Source organism: Orussus abietinus, unplaced genomic scaffold (assembly GCF_000612105.2).
Source record: "Orussus abietinus isolate OABI.00-Male unplaced genomic scaffold, Oabi_2.0 scaffold73, whole genome shotgun sequence".
NCBI lineage: Eukaryota > Metazoa > Arthropoda > Insecta > Hymenoptera > Orussidae > Orussus > Orussus abietinus.
This window is the reverse complement of record NW_019394248.1, coordinates 372,239-397,965: the sequence shown is the minus strand read 5'-3', so window position 1 is coordinate 397,965 and position 25,727 is coordinate 372,239. Positions and strand designations below refer to the sequence as shown.

Sequence of the window (25,727 nt, the reverse complement as noted above, 5' to 3'; positions counted from 1 at the left end):
TCCCTTCTGACGAAAAATTGAAACTTATTTCCGGCTCTTGAGCGCCTCCATTTTTAAAAGCTAAAGGGAGACGCGGAAAGGACGCTAGTGATCAATGCTTCCATAACAAAAAAAAATACGTCGATTAAGGTTAATCAGGTTATGATAAGAGAATTGACAAAGATTTCTACCAAAATCCTGTAATTCGTCCAAAGGAGCATTATTTCAAGAGATTCTCTTTTAAGCGTAGATTGAAGAGAACGGCGTAACAATTGTTGGGAAAAAAGTCATTTTTAGAGATCAAACGTCGACACGACACTCGGACACTTAGAGCGAGTACGTCCGATTAGGAGAATTAACCGGACCCTCGATTTGCATAGAATAAGTGCAGGACGCCGGTGCACCCTCTCGAGGAGGTCCCATTTGCATATGCTAATTCGATCGGGGAACTCTTTCGTAAAATTGGCCTTGGGGCCCTCCTGCTCCCGAAATTGCCCCTCCACTTCCGACTCGGACGTCGAAATTTTCCCTCGAAAGCGTCGATTAGAATGCCGAGTGGCGTATCCGACAGGGAGGAAAACCCTTTAGGTCCTTATGAAATCTCCTCTCCGCCCTGCTAGATCTCATCCCGGCACGCTAATTGAAACTCTTGACTTTCAGCTTTCCCCGAAAGGGATTCTCCGCCTTTTAAGAGGAATGGCCGATTCGAAGAAAATAAGAAAAAAAATAAAAAACGTGTGCACTGAGAAAGAAAAGAAAAAGTGGAGGGCGATTTTTTATCTAATTCCCCATGTGCAGATTTCCTGCGAAAAAAAGAAATTATCGGACGACTCTTTTTTTCATGTACTCCCGCGTGTGCAGATTTCTCCATTTGAAAAGTTCCCCTGGAAAAGCATCCGGGAGTTCCCCGAGGACGACTCGAAGGAAGTAATTCGTTCGATCGTTCCCGGCGCTGGCGAAGTACGTACTTCGGTTTACCTTCGGCAGAAGTACGTGAGCGGCATATTGGACCGAGACTTGTTTCGCACAAACGCGGAATTCGAAACGACGAAGAGTAGACATTCTGCCTTTCGGGGCTGCGGGAGTTTGCGCGACGGTCCGGAAGATCGGGGACAATTTGCGCTTTTCCGCCCAAAGTCCTCCGCAATCTCCGGGAACTGCCTCGAGAGAAAGGACTCGGGAGGAACTTCGAAAGGGATTCCGCGTCCTTTGGCTAGGACCTAGACAATTCTTCGGAAAGGGTCTAAAGAATTCCCCTAGGACCAGGGTCTATCCCCAGGTGACGTCCGGGGGAATCCTGTCCTTTTTTTTTCTCTTTTCCAGTGACAAACGAAAACAAAATGAGAATGGCAGAGAAACAGACACGGAAATAAGGAAGCGGGCCCATTTCCACCCATCGGCCTCTCTTTCCCGGTCATGACAAATGGCCTTGTACCGATAGGGCTTTGCATAAACAAACGAGCGGGACAAACGCGGCGTGGAGTGACGTTCCCGGTGAACGATGCGACCGTAAACGGGCATTAATAATTCCGCCGCGGGTAATTGCCGCGGCGGCACGAGACAATCCATTTTCTTGGACGACCGACAGCGGTAATTACCACTAGGGCCACCCATGGGAAGACGTTCGCCCATGCCCATAAATTTCCGCCCCATTTTCCCAGCCGATCGATCGTCCCCTTATCGAAACTATCGGAGATATTAAAAAAAAAGAAAAAAAAATTCGATCACTCCATTAATAAGAGGGGCAACATTGCGACACCCTGAAAAACCTCGCTATTTCGAGGATAATTGAAATTTCACAATTTCGAGATTAATTCCACGAGCCAATCGTGACCTTATCAATATATATTACAGAACCGCTCTACATCGAGGTTACCTCCCCACCCCTACCGTGACCTTCCTTATCAAGGAATAGTCGAAAAAGCGCGATATTTCGGGGCTGGTTCGACGACCCTCCACCGAATCGGCGACTCGGCAAAAATTCCCTATCTCCGTCTCTCTCGCTCTCGCGGGTCGCCGCATCGTTGCCTCTCTCTCTAACCCTATTACCGGAGGGCCGGAAGCGAAGCACAAGTGGCCGTCGATCGTCAATGATTCACGAGGGGTCACCGTCGGGAGTTTCGTTCGAGCGTTATATCGATCTTACGAGATATCTCGAGGTGCTTCCCCCCTACCCACCCCCTGAGCCCCCGTGTCTAGGCATATCGCAAGTACATACATATCTAAGTAAGTGTACGCCGCGTTAATTTAGGTTACACGTCGCTCCGGGCACCTGCTTTGAGTTTCCCATCTACGTAAGCGAAACGTCTATGGTCGGACTCCTCCACCCCATCAACTCTCCCATAGATTCTAACATCCTTTGCCCTCTTGATCGAAACCCCTTTCGAAGGCCCCCGATAATCTGTCCGCACTGATAAGAAAATATAACCATTAAGCCAAGGAAATAATTCCTAAATCCAAAGTATAATTGTCTGACTGGAATAAACTGAAATACACTCTAAGTAAATAGTGACGATTCATTTGAGTATAATCATTATTCTAGAATTAATAAAATATTTCCTTGGTTGAATGACATTTTTTTTTTTTAGTGTACCTGTATTACCGGACGGCCTCGTAATTGTAGGTATTAGGCTATATATGAAGGTGCATATTTACCGAATCTCGGTAAAATCGAACGTCCCAAGGTCTTCCAGACATTTCCCGGCTGAACCACCTCTCGATCGTTATTAATCGTCAAATCAATGCTTAATCATGAAATTGCGGTTAAATCCGCGTGGGAACATCCCTTGATTATGCGTTCTGACCGCACGTGCGTGCATATTTGGTGCGTGATGCACCGGATGAGTCAGGTGCATGGGAGCAGGGCTGAATTACCTCTAATGGCTGCAATGCGCAAACGTGAATCTTGGAAATATCATTCCGACATCCATTTTGACAAATCGTATCGCGTTTTTGGACCATCGCGAGAACAATAAGAGAAAATCCTGCGTACATTCATTAAAGACACGGAATTGATAATTTGACGACACGCGCTTAAAGTGCACTATTTTATTTATAATTTTCCTTAAAAAAAAAAACGTCTGAATTTCCTGGGAATTATTTAATATCGTTTTTTTTGGTTCGCATGCAGATTTTCCGAATTTCGGTAAAGCGAGCATTTTAAGGCCATCCAGATAGTCCCTAATCAAGGCTTCCCTTATCGGTGATTAATTATCGAGCTCGAATGGAAATTTTCCTTCATTAAGGATCGTACGTGCAGATCCTCGTAATTGCACCTACCAGTGCATATTCGATGCAGGATGCACCGGATGGGTCAGGTGCATGGGGTCGCCCCGAACTATCCGTAAACGCGTTAGAATACATCCTGACAAATTAATTGCTGCATTTCGGGAACAAGGCGGAAGCTATCGAGGGAACCACACAAGTGTATGCCCCAATGTGCCCCAGTTGCAGCGGTTGTTCATAAACGACTGCAATCCGGAATTTCGAATTGACCGAATCAAAAGCTCGCCTCGCTCGTGCGGTTTCCTCGGATCCCTTCAGAAAGTGCATCGCCGATGCACTCCATAACGCAACGACTTCCCCTGCTAATCTCACGGCTAATTACTCACGTTGTGGCCGATAGCATCCAACTCTGAGAGGTAATCGGAGGTCCTCCACCGTCTAATATGTCTAATATAGGGTGCGGGGGACCAGGCTCATTCCCCGTAACGTGAGGGGGCATCGAGCCCACCATGTTACAATATATATGTATATATAATGTCGCGTCACAATTTTCTGGCCGATAAGTTAGAAACCTCTGGGTATTCACAGGCTGCGGCCACGCGCCGCCCGGCGGGGAGGACTCGAACTACGGAGCGCACGTGGTCGGTAAAATCAATCACTATGTTCGGGAGGAAAGTGAAAATGATGTAGAGGCGTGGAAAAATATAGTAAAATATTATCCACGGTGGCAAACGCAGAAATATCCAGAGCATTGGTGTGGACAAAACCTGAGAATTAAAATTGATGACTTGGCTCTTGGCAGTAAAGTCTCATCAGCTGCTATAGAAACAGCTGATCAATGACAGACATGACTCTGCGTACACGCGTAAATCGTACCGACTCGTAAATCAGAATTGCACTTGCACTTCCCTTTGGGAGTAATTATTCGAAGGGAATACAAGTCATAAATTGCACTTCGACAAATATACGCATCGAATGTTCATTGGCACTCTTTATTGACCGTTTACAGAGCGAGTCGATATTCCGCATCACCGGGTAATGGTGTTTGATTAATATTTCATAACTGCGACACTCGAGCCGGTAATGGCGAGGAAATGTGAAATCCTGACACCGAAAGGGAAAGGGTTATATCCGTAAGGCGCGTTTACGCCCTGAGAAAAATTAGTTGACTTAAACAAACATATATATTGGTGCCGGAATCATACATTATCGCAAGGAACAATTTTTCCATTGAGAGCGAAAATCATATCGTTGATTTAAACGAATTCCATTTACCCGTACTGACATTTCTTTCGACGTACTTTGTTTCAGCAATACATATTTTTTTCAGTTAAACAACTTTTTTTATCTCAGTACACCGCTCGTAAAACCACCTTCGACGTCGTCTTCGGCGTCCTCTACGTCGTCGTCTAAGTCCGACGTCGACCTAGGAGACGCCATTCCTGGTTCTTTACGAGGGGCCCCAACGAGACGGGGAATATAGGGCGGTTTCCGCATGCGGAACGCGTGCGGCTCGCCGTATCATTCGTTCGCTCGTAATCTAGAGGGGGTAAAAAAATCCCCTTTGCCGCCCTTCTTTTTTATTTTTCACCCTTTTCAAGGTACGTGCCTCCCCGAAAATTCCGACTTTCGGAGGGACGCTCTATTTTCCCGGCTTAAGGTGCTACGAAAGTCTCACTCGATGTGCGTTAAGACGACAAAATGTTTATTCAACTTTTCTCCAAACCGGGGGCACCGAATAATTTCCAAAAATTGCAGCGAGGGATTACGAAACGAAATGCGAAATATTCGCCGAATGTGGTGCCTGACTTTTTTAACGCTCTTTTTTTTTCGGGATTTTTAAAATTGGTTCCCTCTAAAACGAACCCACTTGTTGCTCCCCACCCAGGGGGTGCACACCCCGGGTGCAGTGATCGATGTCGCCCTGCGAATAATCGATCTAACTGGCCATTCTCGAATTCTGCAACGTGTTTCTTTTGGCTTCAAAATGAATATTTGTAAAATAAGAAATTAGGATTTATGACTGTTTCGAACGTACCAAAATATCCGCTTGCGAGAACTCGGGAATCGCAATAAAAGCCGATTTTCGCGACTTTATTTCGCACCTCGAACGAGGTCGAAGGAGTGGCTCTTTTGATCTCGAAGCAAACGAGATACGAGAGCGAAGGTGCTTTTAAAGCGGAAAACGTGGATCTTTTTCCACGTCGACGTGCATAGCACATGCGATACGACATATCAAGGAAAATCCTCCGCATGACCGAAAGGAGGGACGTGTACGTCACTAAAGTACTTGCAGTCGGGAACTCTCACAGTCCTACGCAAATATCGTTATACCGGGATTTATTGAATTAACAAAATAATTATTTCTTAAGATCCAAAGAGAAATTTCTTCGGTCGAATTGAACTTTTTCCCTCGGATGCATGTAATCATCTGGGAATATTTCACGGTAAATCCGTCCAATTAATTAGGGACCATTTCCACGTGTATGTAGTACCGTCTAATTAAAGTCGCTCGCGTTAAAGGATCAATTTCCCGGGATGAATATCTCCAAGGATCCAGTCTCCAGTTTCCCGAGACAATCGCTTCAGTTTCCTCTTCCCCGGGGCGGGTTTATCGGTGTTCGTCGAAGATGTTCCTTGAATTTTCCACGCCCGTTTTTCCGGACTCGTGTTCGCCCGAGTTGGCGCAACGGCGTCATTCGGCGTCGTTTTATCAGATATCTCCTGAAACTCGGTGCTCCAATCAAGCGTACCGTCACCCTGGCTGTGTCTACGTACCCATGTACATGAACATGTACTTATACGTATACATTCCCATATATGTACTACCAGCGTGTACAGATACAAGCTTATACAGCCTCCAACATGTCTGGAAAAGCTTCAGCGTTTCATAAATACTTAATATTTTTGAGAAAAATTCGTTTCAGGGAAGTACGACGATTTCCTAGGAAAATTCGATGATTCCCAGGGGAGATCGATGATTTTCCAGAGTTCCTCAGGAAACTCGACAACTTTCTTGGAGACGTCCCGAAAATACCTGGAAGCTGAAGAATTCCCCCAGAAAATGGAAGTAAGGTTTCGGGAAAATTGGATGATTTCCCGGGAGATTGAATGACTCCTCCCTGGAGGTGCACCGAGGACGAGTAAAGCGCAATGCTTTTCCCAACCTTCCGGTGCAGTTAAAGGGGCGGAAAACTAATTCCAAGAGAAGAAACAAGTTTCGGGAACTGTCGGAAACGACCGTCACGTCCTACGAGTAGTTTCCCGGGAAATGATTTCCCCTTCGATTACTGTGGAAAGCCCTCGAGTTTGTCGCCATGCCTCGCGTCGCCCTTTTTTTAACGCGCGTGCGACAAAATACACGGCAAATGTCTTTTACGAGAATTCTTCGAGCTTTACAGCTTTACAGCTCTGCTTTAGCCTTTACGACTTCCCAAAGCGTATCGTCGATATCACTCGAATATTCGCCAACATCGCCGATAACTTTGATCAGACCTTCATAAATCATTACACCCGCTAATTGTTGACAGCTATTGACCATTTCCACGCAAGTCCAGGTAACTGGAAACCGAGTAAACGGACCAGGGGATGCTAATTTGCCCCGTGTGCAAACAAGGTGAATGCATTCCCGGTCGAATGCAGTTCCCCTTGGGGGTGCATTTCCCCCCTACGCCAGTTTACGACTCTGACGCACTCCCTTATCGTTCATTACAAACCACGAAGATACCAATCGGCGATTTCGGGAAATTGTATGACTGGAAAACCACCCTTGTTATTACTCGCAAAAGTCCGGAGATAACCTGGCTATTTCGAAAAATCTCAAATTACAAAAACCACCCCCGCAGCGATTCGAGGATAAATAAATCTGAAGGGAAATCGACATCGCGCGGAAACCTCCGACGTGTGTGTCGAGGGGAAAAAAAAGGAAGAAAATGTGGGAAAACTGAAAAAGGAGAAGCGACGAAGTTCGCACTTCCAATCGCCGCTCTCCAATATACTTCCTCTATATACTCTGCGGTGGACTTTTCTATATACTATAAACCAATTCGCCGTTCCCATTTATTTCCTTCGTCTCGGCGACGAGCGGGGCTTCCCTCGTTCGCGGCCTTAAAGCTCTTCGTTCCTCTTCGAGACCGGTGCACGAGGCCGATGCACCGATGCACCCCTTAAGTCCGCCATTGTCGGAAGTATAGAATTTTCCCCCTTTTCGAGTCCCACTCGTCGGTCCATGAGGATCGAAAATGCCCTGATCCCCTGTCCAATAAATAACCAGGATCATGTCCGACCATTTTCTGCCTCGCCTTAGCCTCCCATTTTCAGCCATCGATTTTCCGCCAAAAAAATATATATACATATACTTTAACCGGAAAATAAGGTATTAACGCAGCCAGACAACATTTTATGTGGTTTTTGTTCTATTTCCGTTCTCTCCAAAAACCACCCCTTTACTTTTAATTATTTTCTAAACGTGGGTTTAACCGATAAATAGGGTTTAATTTTATTTCCCCAAGGTTCACGTAGGTTTAAGGGATTACTTTCTGTCGGGGGTTGTATCGCCGGTTCCTGTAGGAGACGATCAACCCCCTTTCCCTTTCGTCCCCTACCGAAACCACCCCACCGGCGACGCGGTGACAATTTCCAGTTTACGACCGACCGATGCCCGTTTACGGCCCGAAAAGCGCGATATAATGAAAAGGTCTCCGAGGTGGAATTATTAACTGTCCGTAAAGCATTTAATGCTAACGGCGGATCCGCCGATAAGTCCGGACATGTTTTATACATATATCTCTGGGCTTATCAGGAGGGACGGAGATTGATCGCGGGGGTGAAAAATTACCGGAAGGACCCTGGTACCAGGCCGGAAGTGCAGCCGATCGCGGATAAACTCTTTGATAAATCGGATAAAAGGAAATAAAATGGAATAAGTGGAGAATCGTTACAGATATTTATCAGCCATTTTTACGGACTCGAGGAGCGAAAGGCTTTGTTGTTACGCTGACGGAAATAATAATCTTTACATTTTCCAGATTACTTTTTTTCTCCTGGTACGAAGCTCTCCGACCTAAGTGCATGCAGGGATATAAAACCGCATCCCAGGGTGCACTCGGACTTTAAGGGCGTCTTTAAGCCGTAAATCGCCAAGTCTGCTTCGCGGTTCGACACTTGTTTTACGGGGGACTCGACGAGGGCATCCTGTGTCCGCATAATGCGTTCCAGAGGATTTTCTCTTATGGTTGGGAAAATGAGGGGTGCATATTTTCGAGAATGTGCCATTAAAAAATAATTGGAATAATTACGTCGAATTACGAGGTGTCCGAGACATCCGGCAGCGTTTTACGCGGCATTCTCGCTCCACATTCGCCGGAAGGACGTTATTTTGCCGACCTGACCTACTTACGAATTTTTTTACCTATTTTCTTTTTGCAAATCAGCGCGAATTAATGCGAAAAACTCACCCGGAGAGCTCTTCGGTCAACCATCGAATTTATTCTTTCGCTATGACCAATTATTGAATTAATTGCCATGATCGATTTTCTCAAACAATTTCATCTCGCTGATCGATCTTTGAATTTATTCCCTCGCGATGATCAATTTTTCAATTAATCCCCTTCGCGGCGGAATTTATTAATGATTTGATTAATCCATATGTCAAACGAAGAGTCCGATATTAGATCTGTCATCCGTGTGTCGTGCACGTATAACGATATTTCATCAGAGCTCGTGTTACGCCTGAAACGTGCGGTTTGCGCCGTGCAAAATGTGGCTGCAGGCGGTAGTGTCGAGAGCACCAGGTGGGTGGTGGGTGGTGGGGGAGGGTAGGAAGGAAAATCGAGGGAAAGAGCAGCGGCACAATCCGAAATGGCCGAGCGTCCATTTGAATATAAACTAGAAATTGTCGGGAATTTATACGTTCAAAGGAAAAAGAGAGAAAAAAAAAAGAAAAGATGAAATCCGTGGAAATCTCACTAGGTGAGATCCTTCGCGAGATCCATTTGTACCTCTTAAGGTGATATCAAAGGGTCATTCTACATATACACAGAAGATCAATAAATCTGCAAAACTTTTCTCCAAGCCGGATGCACCGAATAATTTGGAATATTAACGCGTGGTTATGGAGGTCCAAATCCCCGTCTTAAAGTCGTCCCCCCCTCTTGCATAATTCCGGAGGATCGATTCGTCGTCAATTTTCTAATGTCGCGGGTAGAGTGAGAAGCGCATATCCCTTGAGTGCGGGTGGGAGAGAGAGGGCGGCCGAGATCGGAAGGTGCGGGCGAGGCGAGCGAGAGCGAGTGAGAGGGGCGGAGGGAGGTCGGCGGGCGCGCGAGAGAGAAAGAGCGCGTCGGGTTGGGGCAGGGCGCAGGGTTGCCGGCTCGCGGGGCCGAGGGGTGTCGGACTCTGGAAGTCTGGAGAGGATTGGAATGGCTCAGTTGTAGCGCTGCCGCGGCCCGGCTCGCACGTGCCCGTTCTCCGCGCGCGTCCGACCGCACGCGTATTCGCCACCCGGCTGGCCGTACCCACGGGTGTACCACTGGCCCCGGTACCGGCGCCACCCAGCGACCTCCCAGAACTGTCGATTAAAAAGTGGACATAAGCCATTACCTCGGTACTCCTCGAGATCGGTAACCTATAATTCACTGGGAAACTTGATTTTGAGTTCGTTTGAAGTTTCGGTAGGCGGAAACGAGGTTAAGGGACCGCGATCCGATGCGCAGTTAACCGGCGCGGTGACGTCACGGGTCCGCAGTGACGTCGCGGGCCCGCATCCACGTGACCCGGCTCGGTGACGTCGTGGACCCGCATCCACGTGACCCAGCGCGCAACCATTCAGCGCAGTGACGTCACGGGCCCGCAACCGGCTCATTCTACCGGCGCCCATCAACGAGAGAGCCACGCAGGGAACGCAGGTCGTAGAATTGCAAGAGGGAAGTAGACGGGAAGAAATTCCAGAGGCCGATGATTACCGCTATAAAGTAAATAAAAGAGTAGTTTCATGACGCGACTGGGAGGTCGCATGGGTAACGGTCGCGGCCGCCCCCGGCGTCGCGCGGTTGGTAACGTCGGAAGCCGGCTCACCGATGTCGGTCTCGCGTTAGCGTATTTTAACCACGTCGTAAACTCGCGTCACGGAGGGAACAATCGAAGGGGTCCCTACAGTGCGGTAGCGACAATCGAGATAGCGATAAAGAGGACCTAAGGACTGTTTGTTTTGACTGGATATCTGGATGCGCAACTCGCCTCTTTGTTGGGGTTATGAATGGCGGAGTACGTTTACATGGAGCAGTTTGCGGGATTCGAGGAGGTCATTAACCAAAGATAAACCTGCAAAGACCGGCTTGGAGGTTAGTTCGGAATTTTGAAATTTATTTGAAAGAGCTCATACTCGAGTTTCGTCAGTAAGGCAGAGTTATGGGAGAGGGGCCGATTCCTTGATCCTCGATAAGCGAGGTCGAGGTTCGATTCCGAGTCCTCGGAGGACCGCTCGGGGCTGTAAAAGTAGTTCCAACCTCGGAGGCTCGTTCCCTCGGGAGAGACACGGGATTCGAGGAGATTCGCGAATCTCGTTTACTCCTCCCGCGAGAGGGAACGAAGAGGCTCTCTCGCGAAGTGCCGGGCAAGAGGACTCCGCGGCTTTAAGGGAGGCTGGAAGGACCAGGAAGAGAGAAAAAAGAAAAGGAGGAAAAGGAAGATATTCCCGGAAGTCGAGACGAGAGAATTCCAGGACTTCGTTGTCGAGTCCAGGTCCTGGGGAGAGGAGAGTGCCTGGACCCTGGCGATCCTGTTTTTCCCTTGAAGGTGCATTTCGTCCTTCGATCTGGATGCGAAGGACCATTCCGAAGAACCGAGGAAAGAGGACGAATAACAAGGGTCGTCCCTCCTACGAGATCCTTGAAGAGATCCCGACAGGACCTCCCGCAGGAGCCTAAACTGAAAACCGAAGGCTTTTACTGACCTTATGAAGGAACGGGGGAAGCAGGACTGCCGAAGAATCTCCTTGAAAATCCAGATTTTTCCACAAAAAAGCGGAATTTTGGAACAATCCTGGATGACAAGAGGTCCCGTCCAGAGGATCATCGCGATCCCTCGGGATCCATGCCCGAAGGACTCTCGGGGCCGCTTTAGCGAGGTCGAGGGCGAAACTCGCACCTTTAGATTGGTTGGACGATAATGCCGAGGGAAGGGGCGCGGAATTGGGGCTCCCCGAGGAGGGGCTGGAGGTCCCTAGGGAACGACGCCGAGAAATGGCGGTCGCAAGGACGTAGGGGCTGCTGAAAGATGTCCAGGCAAGGCAAGGACCCCGTGCACAAGTGCCACTCTGACCCGGGAGCCGGCGGGGCGTCTTGCGGGGCGAGGCGCGTATCCCGGAGGATCATCCCCAACATCACCGGGACTCCGGCCACCAGGAAGTGCGTCCTTACCCTCGACGGATACAGCTACGTCATAGGTATGACTCCTTGACCCTAAACTAACGATAGACGAGACTATCTCGTCTCTGCGCTCCAAAATTCGTCATATTCTAAAATCACGCCCAGTGGGTACGTACAAACCTTTTAATCGAAAAGGGGACCAGAGGTCCTAAACAATAGTTATTTTTATTGTTTTGATTAATCAGAGGTCGATATTGATAAATCGCAAGGATCGATTAGTCGTCGTTTGGTCTGCCTATTAACCCTTGTCATGGAATCTCGGAGGAGGTCAAGACCTCGTGTCTTCGCTTCGCGGCCTTAATTGCTGTCAATTGTCAAATATTTCGTCGCACTCGGCTGGCGAATCGAATTCCTGGGATCGCTTCTTGCTCCGATTTGCAAGACGTACATCAAAGGCTGTTTGGAGAAAAATCTTATTATTTTCATGTATATGGATCGATCCTTTGATTACGCCTTTAGGAGCAATGGCGGATAACGACTCCGCTGGCCCAATTTATCCCTCGTGTATATTTAATATGTTTATTCTTGTCAAATATACCGTCATATTTCTGCCGCAAATATAATTCCTCGGTGCGTCTCATCCTCCGATTTGCATGACATCCGCAGCTGACGTTGCTTCGGGGTCTGAGCAACTTGTCGAGAGACAAAGTTATACATGCCGGCTCGGTTACTTCAATTTATCCCGGGTTCATGTTTAATAAATTTATTATTCCGTAATTTTTTTTTTTTAATCGGTCGGAAGGAAACCAAAACTGAGGTTTTCGACAAGGGATGTTATAGATCGGCTCGCTTACTTCAATTTATCCCTACCGTGGAATGTATTTACTGTTTTCAAATATTCCATCGCATTTACGGTGCGCTCGGCAAATCGAATCTCGTACCGTGCCTCTGGCTCCGAATTTGCATAATCTCCTCAGCCTCCGCGTCCGACTACTCGTCCATGTCCTAACTTCCCAAGAGACGAAGTCATACTTCAACGTGTACTTCTTCGGAGCTCCAAATGATTTTTTAATTTTTTTTTATCATACGTACATTTCCCACGCAGTCCCTCTTGCACCGTTAAAAAAAGATTCACGCGAAAAAATTCACGAAGCACGTATATGAAGGTATTATTCACTATGTGACGGACCTGGAACGCTTTTTTGATTAAGATAAGAATATGAGGAAAAAATCCAGGCGATGAAATCCGGTAATGGTGGTGGTCGGTTTTGCGAAATTGTGATTAATAAGGAGGGGGGAGTGCATAGACCTATCGCGTGCATCTCGTTGCACCGATCAATGGAAGAATGCAGAACACGCGAATCGATGATTACGCCTCACGTGAAATTCCAACGAATTATCGTATACACGCCGGCATGCACTTATCCAATTTGCGGTAATACAGGCTCATTATCCGTGGAGTAATTTCTGATACCGCTTACTCGGTCCCGAGGCGGTGATAAGCATCGGCGTCGCGACGCCCATTGGAAACGCCGAAGTATCTTACGATAAATCGGGGAAAGTAGAAGCGCGAGAAAGAAAAATTTCCCACACTTGAGAAAATCGACGGGAGGGATATTTTGTCAATTCGAAGAATAATTATTTACGTGGAATAAATCGTCATGATTTGACGCGGTCCCTCGTAACATTTGACGCGATCGACCGAACGTTATTAACCAAAAAAGTTCAATCAATGGAATATTTGGTTGTCATAGAATGACCATATTCTATTGTTTGCTCGAGAAACGATTTTAATAATTCGATGGGGTATCTTTTTGCAAGTGTGAGGACCCTCGATGGCGACAAATTCGCCTCTCGTATGGGATACGTGATCCTTCTCGTTACGGGTAATAATCTCGCCGTCTTGGATCGATCCCATAGCTAATTAAATTAATCATCCTCGGTTGCTTCGGGATTACGTCCGATCGATCTCGGGGAATGTGCTTGAATATTGGAAATCGGACTGGAAGGAGAGACGATGCAGTTGGTGATCCGGGAATAATCGCTGGGAAAGTGGGACCTTCCTGGGGGAATTAAACGTCCCCTTTTTTAACCCTACGGGAGAGAAAAGAAAAAAGGAAAAAAAAATTAGAATTCATTGAACCGAAGAAATGCTTCCTCGAACAGTGGCCGAAGAGATATTTTCTCGATCCGAGGAGTAATTCTTTCACTCGAATGAACTCGAGAAAATCGTCACGATTACGAGGAAACGTTGCGTCCGATTAATTCCAGGTTATTCCGATCGAATGAAAACGCAATGAAAAATAACCAGACTCCCCCCTTGACCCTAAGGTGATACGAAAGGGTCAATTTATTTGTATTAATGTCACAATACTTATTGAACTATTCTCCAAACCGAGTGCGCCGAATTGTTTGACACTCCACCACGTGTTTATGGGAGGTCGTAAGGAACCACGTGGTTCTCATGAGGCTTGAAGATTTCACAAAATTCGCCCCTTTAAGGGGAAAATCTCGGGTTGCACCCCTTTCGAGTTATCCCGTATCAGTTCCAGGATTTCCCGATAGGAAGCACTGGTCGACAGGTGCAGAGGAAATTTTTACGATTGTTATCGCAAGACGCGGAGGGAGGTTTATTAGCCGCTTCTTTCGAATTTATGGGGATCAAAGTATACGGTAGGGGAAATTTGCGACTCTTTTTTATGGACTCGTATGGGGAGCTATGCGCCGCCACGCCATGAAATGCATGAAACGCGATACCGCGATACTGCCGCACGTTTATTGGATATTTTTAGAGCCTCGGTACAGGCTACGTACACCCCCTCTGGTCCCCGCAATTGAACCGTCCCTGCTTGCACGTCCAGGGTGCGTCGCGATTTTTCAAATTATGGAATATGGAATTTCAAAAAGTTGCATGCATCAGGTGAAACGTATCGCGGAACACCGGGGTGAGCTTCAAGATGCAAATGTGTAAAATATCGAAACGCAAAATGTGAAATATTAAAAATGTGAAATTTTGCATACAAAGTGTAAGGGATAAAATAACCGGATATGTAAATGGACGTTTTTTTGCTTTGGAATAATTCCTACCGCCACTTCGCCGTGCAATTGCAGATAACTGGGGAAATATGCGCATCTCTCGTTGCGCTTGTCGTGAATGATAATGGACCCATTGTGCCGCGATACCTAAAGCCATGTCGTTACGTAAATCAATGACGTCGAACATCCCGAAGAGCTTTTCCGAATGGGGTTGTTGGGTGGAATATTTCCATTCGATTTTCCAGACTTTCCCGAAATTTGATGGTCGATTATTGGTCCGAAATTCCTGTCGGATCGATGACGGGGAAATGGTTAGAGGGAAAAAAATGACAGCCGCATGCCCGTTGGTATAATTGAATCAGGATCGACAAGTGTTCATCCCCGTATCTATGCAAAAAGTGACGAAGCCGTCAGAGCCGATCCTAGAGACTTCGATTTTCCCTCGGGAAAATACATGGCGTTGCGACAACTTTCCCACCGGCAGAAAAAGAACTCCCAGTCATAAGAAGAAATTTTACTCGCCGCGAAAAGCGTTAACAATTGAAAATCGCATTTTCACGGTTTTTCCGAGAGATCAATCTCGGACTTTGCGGGAAACTCTTTTTTTTCCTGAAATTCTTCACTTGCATTAGAGAGGGGGGTGGAACTTATTCTTTAATTAAGATTTACGAGGGACGCGAGAGCTGACTGATAGCTCGGATAACCTTAATCAGAATTATACCTCGATTGGATAATAACCTTAATGGGATAGGATCCTGAAGAATCTCTTGTCTCTCGATCCTGCGGAAAATTATGCGGATCCTAGAAATTAGGAGAAACATTCATTTCCGATAAACTGCAATTATTCATAAATTAGGGCGCAATAATATGAAGAGATTAAATTCAATTGCCAAGATTAAATATGGACGCGTTCGAAAAATGGAAAGTGGGCTCCTCGTGGTAATCGCATTTCCCCGCGTGAACAATTTTCGAGGGGCTTTTCGTGGATCCTGAAAATTACCGAAAATCCTCGACAAGCTACAATTACTCTCGGCATTGCGATAATCGGCAGAGGTGAAATTAATTGACCAATGTTGGAAAATCGATTTAACTTTCAGAAAAGTGCACTCGCGTTTCTTTCCACGTTGAGAAAAGATTATTGAATTCCGTGAGAAGTAACTTCGTTTAAAGAGAAATATGTTGTTATCGGTGTTCTTATCGGTCTGCAAGGCGGTGTCTATTTCGGAAGTTTCACGTAACTGTGTCGAAAACTTTCGATCCAAACCCCGGCGTGTCAACACGAGGAGAATTCCCATTCTCTCTGGGCATTGACAATGGCGAAAGTTGAAGCCACCCCCGCAATCCTGTGCACCCTGATACGAGGAAAATAATTAGTTCGCATTGTCTCTCTTATACCGAGGAAAGGGAACATTCCCAGAAAGAGGAAAATCCTATTTCGACAGAGCACAAGTAAATACGAGTTAAGGTGTTACAAAAGGGACATACTGTGTGTATAAAAGGTGATATTAAATATTAATAAATATAATGTCATTGATATTTATAATTTATAGAGCTTCTCTCCAAACTGGGCAAACGATTATAAGTAAGGGCGATGCATATCATCTTTTTTTTTTTTTTCCCATTCGCTTTCAACAATCTCTGCGCCGATATTGTGCTTTATTGTACGCGCCTCGGCGGAATGAAAGTCGAGATTTTATTGGAAGAGCAGCTGCGAGAGGATGGACCCCTTTTCAATCCTCGGGAGGTTCTCCGGTTCCTGGGGACGAATATCGAAAATTTCATTTAGGGGGGGGAAGAGGAAAAAAAATCAATTCCTGGGAAATGCGAAGCGTTTCTCATGTTTAGGGGGAAGAACGCGGTGGATATGTTAGGCGGGGTCTTTGGACTTTGAAGGAAAAAAAAGATGTAGAAACATTCGCTTGACAATTAAATGATATAGAGAACGATCTTGGAATGTAAAAATCCGTGCCATTGTATAAAAAAGTGGTCCTTCAAGTCCAAATATCAAGACGATTCAAGGGATGCCTCGAAATGTCAAGAGCTCCGAAACATTCTTCCCGTGTCTCTTTCCGGTCGGGCCTTCAATTATTATTCTTCCTCGTAAGAGACAGACAGTCGGATAAAAGGAAAGCTTTCGACTCGCTAAAGGTAAAGCGTTCCCCTTTGGCCGCAATTTTTCCCCGAGTTCCGCGGCAACTCTTTCAGCTCTCGGAGAAATTGCTTTCCCTTTGTGCCGCCATTTCCCAAGCAGCGCGCAAAGCCGTTGAAGCGTCGCCATTTCTTCCCTCTTTTTTTTTCTTTTTTTTCTCTCTTCCCTCGATTTTTGCATATCGTTTGCCAATTATTAATACCCTCGTCGCTGAAAAGAGGCTGGCCACGTCGATTATTTAATGGTGCGATATATTTATTGCACGCCTTTCCGCCACTAGGAGAGGGAAAAGAAGCGATCCTCCTCTTCGAAACACATTCCCTCGGGTTCCCCTAGGAGGGCATCCCCCGGAGGGAATCCCCTAGATTTCCAGGGGAGGGACTCCCCGTCGCACTTGGAAAATCCAATGAAGGATTTGCAATGCCAACTCTTCGCATTTATATTCCTTAGGAGGGCCCGACGGATAGATTGGCCAAAGGAACTCGAATTTGCTCTCTTCGTTCAGGGATCCTCTTCCGGTAGTTAAATGTATTCCGGTAACCTTACGCTTTTAGGCGAAATAAGAAATCCTTGTCACTCGCCCCGCGATTGTCTTTATCAATCGAAATTCACCCCCCGATAAAAATGTCGGAATTTCATTCCTCCTCGGAGGGACTTTTATCTAAAGACACATCTACACATATGTACACAGATTGGTCGGACTCTTATAGGATCAGCCTCGATAACGCGGTTAGGGGTACAGAGATCATTATCAGAGCCTTCAGAGAGGCTGCACCCGACGATGATAACACGAGTGCCGCTTTCTTGGGGACCGTCACCTGCAAATCCACTTCCGTCCTAGAACAAAAAAAACGGATATTATCTAATAAAATTTCGCTCCATCGGGGGAAAATTATGGAATTAACGACACTTGCGATCTTGGCAAGTTTCTTTATCTCGCGGATTAATTGAAAGGACATTTTCAAGATCTGCCAATTTGATGACGGGGAATTACGGTCGCCGTGAAAGTGGGCGGATTCAATTTTTAAAATGAAACACTGGAAACGATTTGCGATTACTTACCCAGCCTGAACAGGAGAATCCACACTTGCGGTCTCCACCTTGAAGCTCTTGCAATTGCCGACGTGGTTGTTCAGACTGACGGTCTCGTTTTTGGCGTCGTTGAAGTTGATGAGCAGGACGATGCAATCTCCCTCGTACTCTCGAATCACCCCGAGCACGTCGGTGCTGTTGAAGACTACGACTTCGTAAGAGCCATGTTGAAGAACTGGAGACGTGGCCTTCAGATTCGACAGGGTCTGGTAGACCTTGAAGTGCGAGATGGCATCCTCCTGCTGATTCTTCAAGTTCAGCTCCTTGTAGTTGCTATTCACCGGGATCCACGGTTTGGCACCATTGTTAAACCCTGCGGATGACATCGCATCGGATAAATGCATCCGATCGACATTGGACATGTTCGAAGGATCTTGTTATCACATGCATATTTCTTTGAGACGAGCAACTTTTTTTTTTTCCCCTCCGTGCGAGGGCAAACCTCTTTGCAGGAATGGTGTCTCTTGGTTTGGAGAAGAATTGGTATTCCTTTTTGGTTGGAAAGATTTTTTTTTGGGGGGAAAATGGAAACGGGATGTGGAATACACCATGTTCACCTGCGTTGGTGGTGTTGTCCCACTGGAAAGGAGTCCTGTTCGGATCTCTCGACCTGGACTGGTACTTATCCTTGCCGGCGTTACAAGCCTGAGGGTCCTGCGTGTCCTCCCAGGATATGTCGGTCTTGTCCAGCATCCCGATCTCCTCCCCGTAATATGTGACAGCCACTCCTGGGAGGATCATGGCCAACATTGTCATCTGGTCTCCTCTTCCGGGATACCGGGATGCTGTCCGACTGCGGTCGTGATTTCCCATCTGCACGGGGGAAAATCATTTCATTTAATCGATACAACTTTCCTTGACTCTAGGTGACATGAAACTTCATTCCATATACATCATCCAAAATATAAAACTTTTGCTAGAAATTGGCGTGCGCCGAATCATGAAAAAATTTAACACGTGATCGAGGAAGTCCTAGTGAATAGTTTCATGAACATTTTGACGTTTCGATGTGTATAGAATGACTATTTTCATAACACCTTTGGGTTTCATATCCATTAAATCCTGATCGAGGAGACGGATGACGAGTTCTCACCACCCAGTTAGCGACCTCTCCCTCGGGAACCTCCTTCATCCAGGAATCGATCACTCCCTTGAAGTCATTAGGCTTAGATTCGTTGTCGACGTCGGTGATGAATTTGAAGTTGAAGGGAATATGAGACCCGAATTTGTAGTACTTAGTCGTATTCTTCAAGTCTGTGTACGCTTCCGTCATCATGACCTGCGGGGAGTCGATCGATTATCGATTATGAAATATGAACTCCCGCTGAGAGCAGGACCTCTTCGGATACCTTTTCGTCGTCATCATTCTGGTCGGCGTAGTCGTCCAGGACCTTCCTCCAGCTTTTGACCAACTCGTATGTCCTGGGATCGTCCTTGGTGTATATATGCTCCAGATACGTGTAATCAGCTGGAGTGGCCGTGGTGTCACTCGATCTGGGCTCATCCCTGAACTTCGCATCCTCGTACAAGTGGGGAACGGCGTCCACCCTGAACCCGTCCACCCCTTTTGCCAGCCAAAACAGGATGACACTCTACCGAGAATAATTTTCATAATTCTTATCATTCGTTGCTTCTTGTACTCAGGGTGACGCTAAAGTGTCTCCTTGAAATTATTTGTTAACCTGGCTGCGCCGAATCGCCTGCAATATTTTTCACTCTCCTGTAAATATGAAGCTCTCAAGGGAGATGCCGACACCCGTGAAATTTCATTTTTTTTTTTCAAACTTCTTTATTAATTTTTTATTTAAAAAGGGAACATTTCCTGACTGCTCGGACCTTCTTCAGGGCTTCCATACTCACGTGGTGAAATTTCAAACGATTCGGTACACCCGGTCTTTTTTTTTTTTTTTTTAATGATTGAACACTCGGGTGCCATTTTCATATCGCCTTAATTTAACCATTTGCACGACCCACCTCCATCTCTTTCTGCACCTCAGGGTTGGTGTAGTTCAGATCGGGCTGCCTGTACTCGAACTGATGAAAGTAGCATTGTTTTGTCGGGTCGTTACATGTCCATGCCGAGTTGCTGAAGACACTTATCCAATTGTTCGGGGGTTTGTTCGAGGTTCCCGCTTTCCATACGTAGTAATCCCGGTATTTCTGGTCGCCGGCAAGTGCATTTTGGAACCAGACGTGTTTGTCGGAGGTGTGGTTCGGCACCAGGTCCAGGATCACCTTGATGTTCAGTTCCTTAGCTCGCTTCGTCAGGGCCTCGAAGTCGGCCATGGTGCCGAACTCTTTATGGATCGCCTTAAAGTCCGAAATATCGTATCCGAAGTCCACCATGGGACTTTGGAAAATCGGCGACAGCCATACCGCACCGATCCCCGCGTTAACGAAGTGCTCCAATTTGCTGGTTATACCTGTAATTAGATGGTACAATTAATTTTTCAAAGGACAACTCGCGAGGATATCTTGCGCGACAATGTGCAACCGCACTCTTCGTGCACCTGTTCACGTAACTCCTTATGTCACGGAAATGAGTCAGACCTGGTAATTCATTGTCGACTTCGTGACGCCAATTAGGCCACTTACGATTAATGAAACGAAAATGTTTAAGCTGCTGGAAAAATTTTTCATCCAACGTCGTGAAGATTCGGAAACGATTTTTCCACCAGGGAAATTAAATCTGTCTTAGCGCGAGACTTTTACACTTTAATCGTTATTTTCTCGATCTCGGGGGAATTAAAGAAAATGTATAACAAAATATCGCCGTATGTGTAATGACACAAAGGTCTCGTTTATGAAATTTTTTTTCGAGCTGGGTGTACCGAATCGTTTAAAAGTTCGCATTACCTTAAGGTGATATGGAGGTGGCGTCTGAGAAAAAAATCAATTGAATGGAATTTTTTTTTTTCTTTTTTTAATCATACGTAACGAATATTCCTCGAGGATCACAGGACCCTAACTCACCTTTCAGATCACCAACTCCGTCGTTGTTCGAGTCCAGGAAGCTCCTGGGATAAATTTGATAGAAGATCGTGTTCTTCCACCATCCTTTGTTCTTTATCTCCCCGGCTGCGAAACTCGCCAGCAAAATAATCCCCACGATGTATTTCGCGCTCATCTTCGTCATCGAGTCGAACCTCCTCGACGGATCAACAGGTTTATATAGGAATTGCAACGCGCGGGAAAAAAGAAAAACGGAATTAGAGATACGCTTATCGGCGCGGAGGAGCATCTAGAAACAAACCTGCACCGAGGTTCCCGGACATTGTTACGGGGCAGTGTTATCGCGATTATTAAGCGGATCTCGTAAGACTGCACCGAGAAAAATGCATTATTCGAAGCAAAGGAATATTTCGTTAGTTAAAAGTTTTTTTTTTTTTTTAAATTAATTTACTCGAATGAACTCAGATAAATTGGCGCAATTTCGAAGAAACATCGCATCCTATTCATTCGGGTTTAATTTCGAGTCAGATTATTTTTTATTATAAAATGGTTCGTTGGTACTAATTATCGAAATATTACTTGAGTTTTTTTTTTTGTATGTATATCATATTTTCGGATCACCTTAATTTCTATTTCTTTTTTTAGTGCGATTTATCGCGAGAGTCGTGGGAAGATCGGCATGAAATATGAAATTGTTGCGACGCCTATTCGGTGTGATAAGAGCATCGGCATCGTGGGTGTAAAAATGGATATTGATAAGGGATTCTGATTTCTCTTGGTCGGACTTCATAGAAACGGAGGGGGGAATGTTGTTTATCGAGGAAGAGTACTCACATCGATAGTACTTTTCGATACGTTGGTATTGGAAAATGGGATTGGTAGTGTTATCAATTAATTCAGGGGAGAGGGTAGTCATTACTTTTCATAAAGTAATGAAAGTTTATTTCCTTTCACATGGAAGATTTATACAAGCAGGTACACGACGTATTGGGGGAGTATTTCTGACAAACGGACGATCATATTTACACCTGCGATTATTGGGATAATAATTTATTTACATAGCGATTTGTATATAAATATGTATGTCGGCAGTTCATAGCAAATGGGTTTCCCTCAACTTCAAGACGAGCTCTAATGGAATCCATCTAAAACATATAGAAAATTCTTCTTAATATTGTAATTACTAGAAAAACTGGGTAAATATTGAAAAGAAATTCACACCTTTCCTCAGTGCAGGAAAACGCCGAAAAATCCTGCGATGAGGATAATAAACAATTTCGGGGAAACTGCCATAGATGATCCGACATAAACTACGGCGCTAAATGCTGGCACGTCAACTTTTTCGTAATCCCTGAAAATTGAAATTCAAAATCATTGATGATCGACATTTTTTTTTTTTCCGTGGATTATTTCGATTCATTTGAGCAAGGGGTTCAATTAATTACGTTCAGTGAACACGAATGCGTACTTACACCAGAGGTGCTTCCTCTCTAGAAGTCGACTGATATACTTTTAATGAGCTCGGTACATCATCAAACTCGTTCAAATTCACCTGTTCCGATTTGTCAGAGAAATTGATTATGACGTAAACTTTTCGTATCTCCTCGTCCTCGTCGTCGGTCTCTCTAAGGATTAAAAAGTTCTTCGATAATTTTTCATAAATATCGACAAATCGAGAACAATGCAGCGATTCGAAATTTTCTTAACAATGTATTTTTCCTCGATCTCACCTGACAAAACCGAAGACATTGTCACTGAACGACTTCGTGATTAGACTCCCCTCTCTTACCGCCTTAAGATCTCGCAGTTGCCTCGCCTTGCGATAATGTTCGTAATAAGAGTCCTCCTTATCAATTTGCGCCGCCAAGTTCAACGTAACGTAATTTTCATTGACTGGAAGCCACGTCACGTTATTCGTGGAGAATCCTGAAATACAAAAAAAAAATTCCCAAGGGAAACGCATCGATTAAGAAATTCACCGTCGGTCGATAATTTGATAATTTGATAATTTGACAATTAATAATTCTCTCGGTAGAAATCCAACTTAATAAAGCCATAATAATGAATAAATGATGATCGTCGTGGCTCTCTCCGTTAATTTGCACCTCGGGTGATTCGAGTAATGACCGCATCCGCGGATTGCGCAATATTTATCATTCCGTGATTTACGGAATTGAGGAGAATGTAAAGATTGTAAAACTTGTGATAAATTATGAAAATTATGGAAATTATGGAAATCATGGAAATTGTAGAAAATTGGTACCAGCCGAAGTGGAGCTGTTCCACTGGAAGGGCGTCCTCTGGGGATCCCTCGAGCTCTGCAAGTAGTTCTCCTTCCCGGCATTAATTCCCTGGGGATCCTTGGTGTCCTCCCAGGAGATCCAAGTATCCTGCATGCCGATTTCCTCGCCATTGTAAGTCACGCAAACTCCCGGCAACAAAAGCGAGAGCACCGTAATTGCTCTCGCTTTGTCTTCTCCGAAACGAGTGGCCAATCTAGACTTGTCGTGATTTCCGGTCTGCAGGAATTTAAAGTGACATGAAAGATATTCATTCTGTACGTATGAAACGTCAAGATGTTTATCAAACATCTCCAAAATACTTATTTGCTTATTGTCCGGGAGGGTTAATCGCGTTTAACTGCACTTACCACCCAATTGGCGACTGCATTTTCTGGCATTTCCTTCATCCACCTGTCTACCACCTCCTTCAAGTTGGCGGCTTTTGACGTGTTGACAATTTCGTTGATCAGCCAAAAGTTGAAGGGGAAGTGCGATCCGTAGTCGTAGTACTTCATGGTCAGGTTGACACTCGTGTAGGCCTCGGTCATGATGATTCGAGGTACGTTGTCCTTTTTACTGTACTCGTCGATCAGCTTTCGCCATTCCTTCACCATGTCGTAAGTTTCCTGCAGGTCCTTCGTGTAGATGTGATCCGTGTACCCATAGCTGTTGGGGTCGTCCGATCCTGTGAGGGGCTCATCCTTGAACTCCTTGTCCTCGAAGAGGTGGGGAATCGCGTCTATCCTGAAGCCGTCCACCCCTTTGTCCAGCCAGAATTTAAGGACGTCCTAAAAAACAGGGAGAATTTCAGAGAAAAAAATCGTCGACCACATCGAGGACTTACCACCGTAATTTCATACAATCATTGTCTTCTATCGGTTCCACGACTCCCGAAAGGTGTGACATATCCCATCCAGCGTTATTCTCACTCTCGGAAATTTCATCCCCTAAAATTCGTATGGAGAAAATATTTTACGCGTACCTTCATCTCCTGGACCACTTTAGGGTTGAAGAAATTGAGGTCTGGCTGCTCTTTGGCGAATTGGTGGAGGTACCATTCCTTCCTCTCTTCATGGTACGTCCAGGCTTTGCCCCCGAAGACGCTCACCTGTTTCGCGTATTTCAAAATCAATTCTTTTCAATTTTATTTCTATGCTCTTTGACGCCACTTTCGTATCCTTTAATGAGAGGAACTCACCCAGTTATTGGGGGGATGTTTCTTGCCATCCTTCGTGGTGTTTCCTTTGTGCCACACGAAATAGTCCTTGTACGGGTCCTGACTTTTCACGCTTTTCTCGAACCATTCGTGCTTGTCGGAGCTGTGGTTCGGCACGAAATCCATAATGATCTTGATGGACAATTTGTGAGCAGCTTCTACCAACTGTTCGAAGTCCTCCATCGTGCCGAAAATTGGGTCGATTGCCCGAAAATCCGAAATGTCGTACCCAAAGTCCACCATGGGACTCTTGTAGATCGGCGAGAGCCAGATCGCGTTGACGTTCAGATTTTGCAAATGGGAAAGCCTACTCTGTATACCTGAAAAGCGTAGATTCGTCGGGTTAAAAGTGAAAAGTTCACTTATTTACCTCCCCTTTCCAAAGATTAAAAAACGTAGATAATTCCCGAAAAAGGAGTTGCAAGAATCTTACCCTTCAGATCTCCCACTCCATCTCCATCGCTGTCTTGGAAGCTCCTAGGGTAGATCTGGTATAACGACATAGACTGCCACCAATTTTCGCCATTGACATTGGCAGCGAAGAGCGAGCAGATTCCCAAGACAAGGAACAGCTTCGAGCTCCCTGAATGCGTGGGAAAAAAAAAAATAATCTCACTATTAGACATTTTCTTCCATGGAATATCGTCGAGATTTTCGCGTCACCAACCTAGAGCGCTCGAAGAAGTCCGCATTTTCCCTCCTAAAAAGAAAAAGTGAGAGGACGAAATCCACCGATCCAGATCTCCTGATCGATATCCAGCGATCATCGGAGGAAAGAATGTACACTGATAGTATAAAAACCGAGTGCATCCGCTTTTATACGAGCGCCTCCATCTTGGGGCAGGGCTGATGTACCTTGAAGAGCGCCACGCGCGCTTTATCGGCGCTTTTTATCGCCTTATCACCTCCAAACAGGTATTCGGTAGCGATTGGTCTGTTCTTCCCAATGGACTTGTATTATGTAAGTGATAAAGAATGCACGAATGAAGGAGTTGCGGAAATTATTTTATTCTCGGTGGGTGTGAAAAATTAGTGAAAAAAAAAAATGGCGACGCATCGAATTCCGAGTCGATTAAATGAGAACCCTCTGGACGTATTCGGGTGGATGTTTACGAAGTCCGAAGGGGCCTCTAAATTTCATCACGAAATGGCCAATTAGGGCCATCTTGCTGTTCCGGGGGTGCGCATCCCTTACAATTTGCAGGCCAGAAAATCCATAGCCATGATCCGCCGGCGAATGTCGGTATATTAAATATCGCCCAGTAATATCTGCGAGTCCGCAATCAATGGCCGCGATCATGTCTGCCTCGTGTCTGCTTTTGTTATCGAGAAACAATGCCCGTGTCAGGTGCATAAATTGAGCTTTCATGGGCCCGCGGGCATTCGCGGGGTTTTTCACAAAAGAGTGGTGGGCTCCGTCGATACGGCGC

The 25,727-nt window shown here is 45.7% G+C and overlaps 2 protein-coding genes across 3 annotated transcripts in view; one reads left to right on the top strand and one right to left on the bottom strand.

Moving 5' to 3' along the window:
- The window catches only part of LOC105694827 (calcium/calmodulin-dependent 3',5'-cyclic nucleotide phosphodiesterase 1), a 73,771-nt gene that overhangs the window by 20,884 nt on the left and 27,160 nt on the right, over positions 1 to 25,727 (top strand). The gene's annotated exons all lie outside the window — the stretch shown is intronic.
- On the bottom strand, positions 17,329 to 24,555 carry LOC105694836. Its single transcript, XM_012415893.2, has 14 exons — positions 24,280 to 24,555; positions 24,064 to 24,189; positions 23,450 to 23,869; positions 23,063 to 23,318; positions 22,530 to 22,725; positions 22,272 to 22,424; positions 22,034 to 22,150; positions 20,821 to 20,993; positions 19,822 to 20,270; positions 19,197 to 19,439; positions 18,941 to 19,126; positions 18,405 to 18,660; positions 17,818 to 18,160; positions 17,329 to 17,592 (listed from the first exon to the last, which is right to left on the bottom strand). The coding sequence occupies exons 1-14, from the start codon at positions 24,538 to 24,540 to the stop codon at positions 17,460 to 17,462; spliced, it is 3,312 nt and encodes a 1,103-aa protein (XP_012271316.2). The 5' UTR covers positions 24,541 to 24,555; the 3' UTR covers positions 17,329 to 17,459.

Coding starts and splice junctions, on each gene's coding strand:
- LOC105694836 (XM_012415893.2), bottom strand. CDS start 24,540: ATGGTGGACTTTGGGTACGACATTTCGGATTTTCGGGCAATCGACCCA. Junction 23,319..23,449: donor ATGCAGTCGCCAATTGGGTG/GTAAGTGCAGTT, acceptor AAATTCCTGCAG/ACCGGAAATCACGACAAGTC. Junction 17,593..17,817: donor GATTCTCCTGTTCAGGCTGG/GTAAGTAATCGC, acceptor TTTTTGTTCTAG/GACGGAAGTGGATTTGCAGG.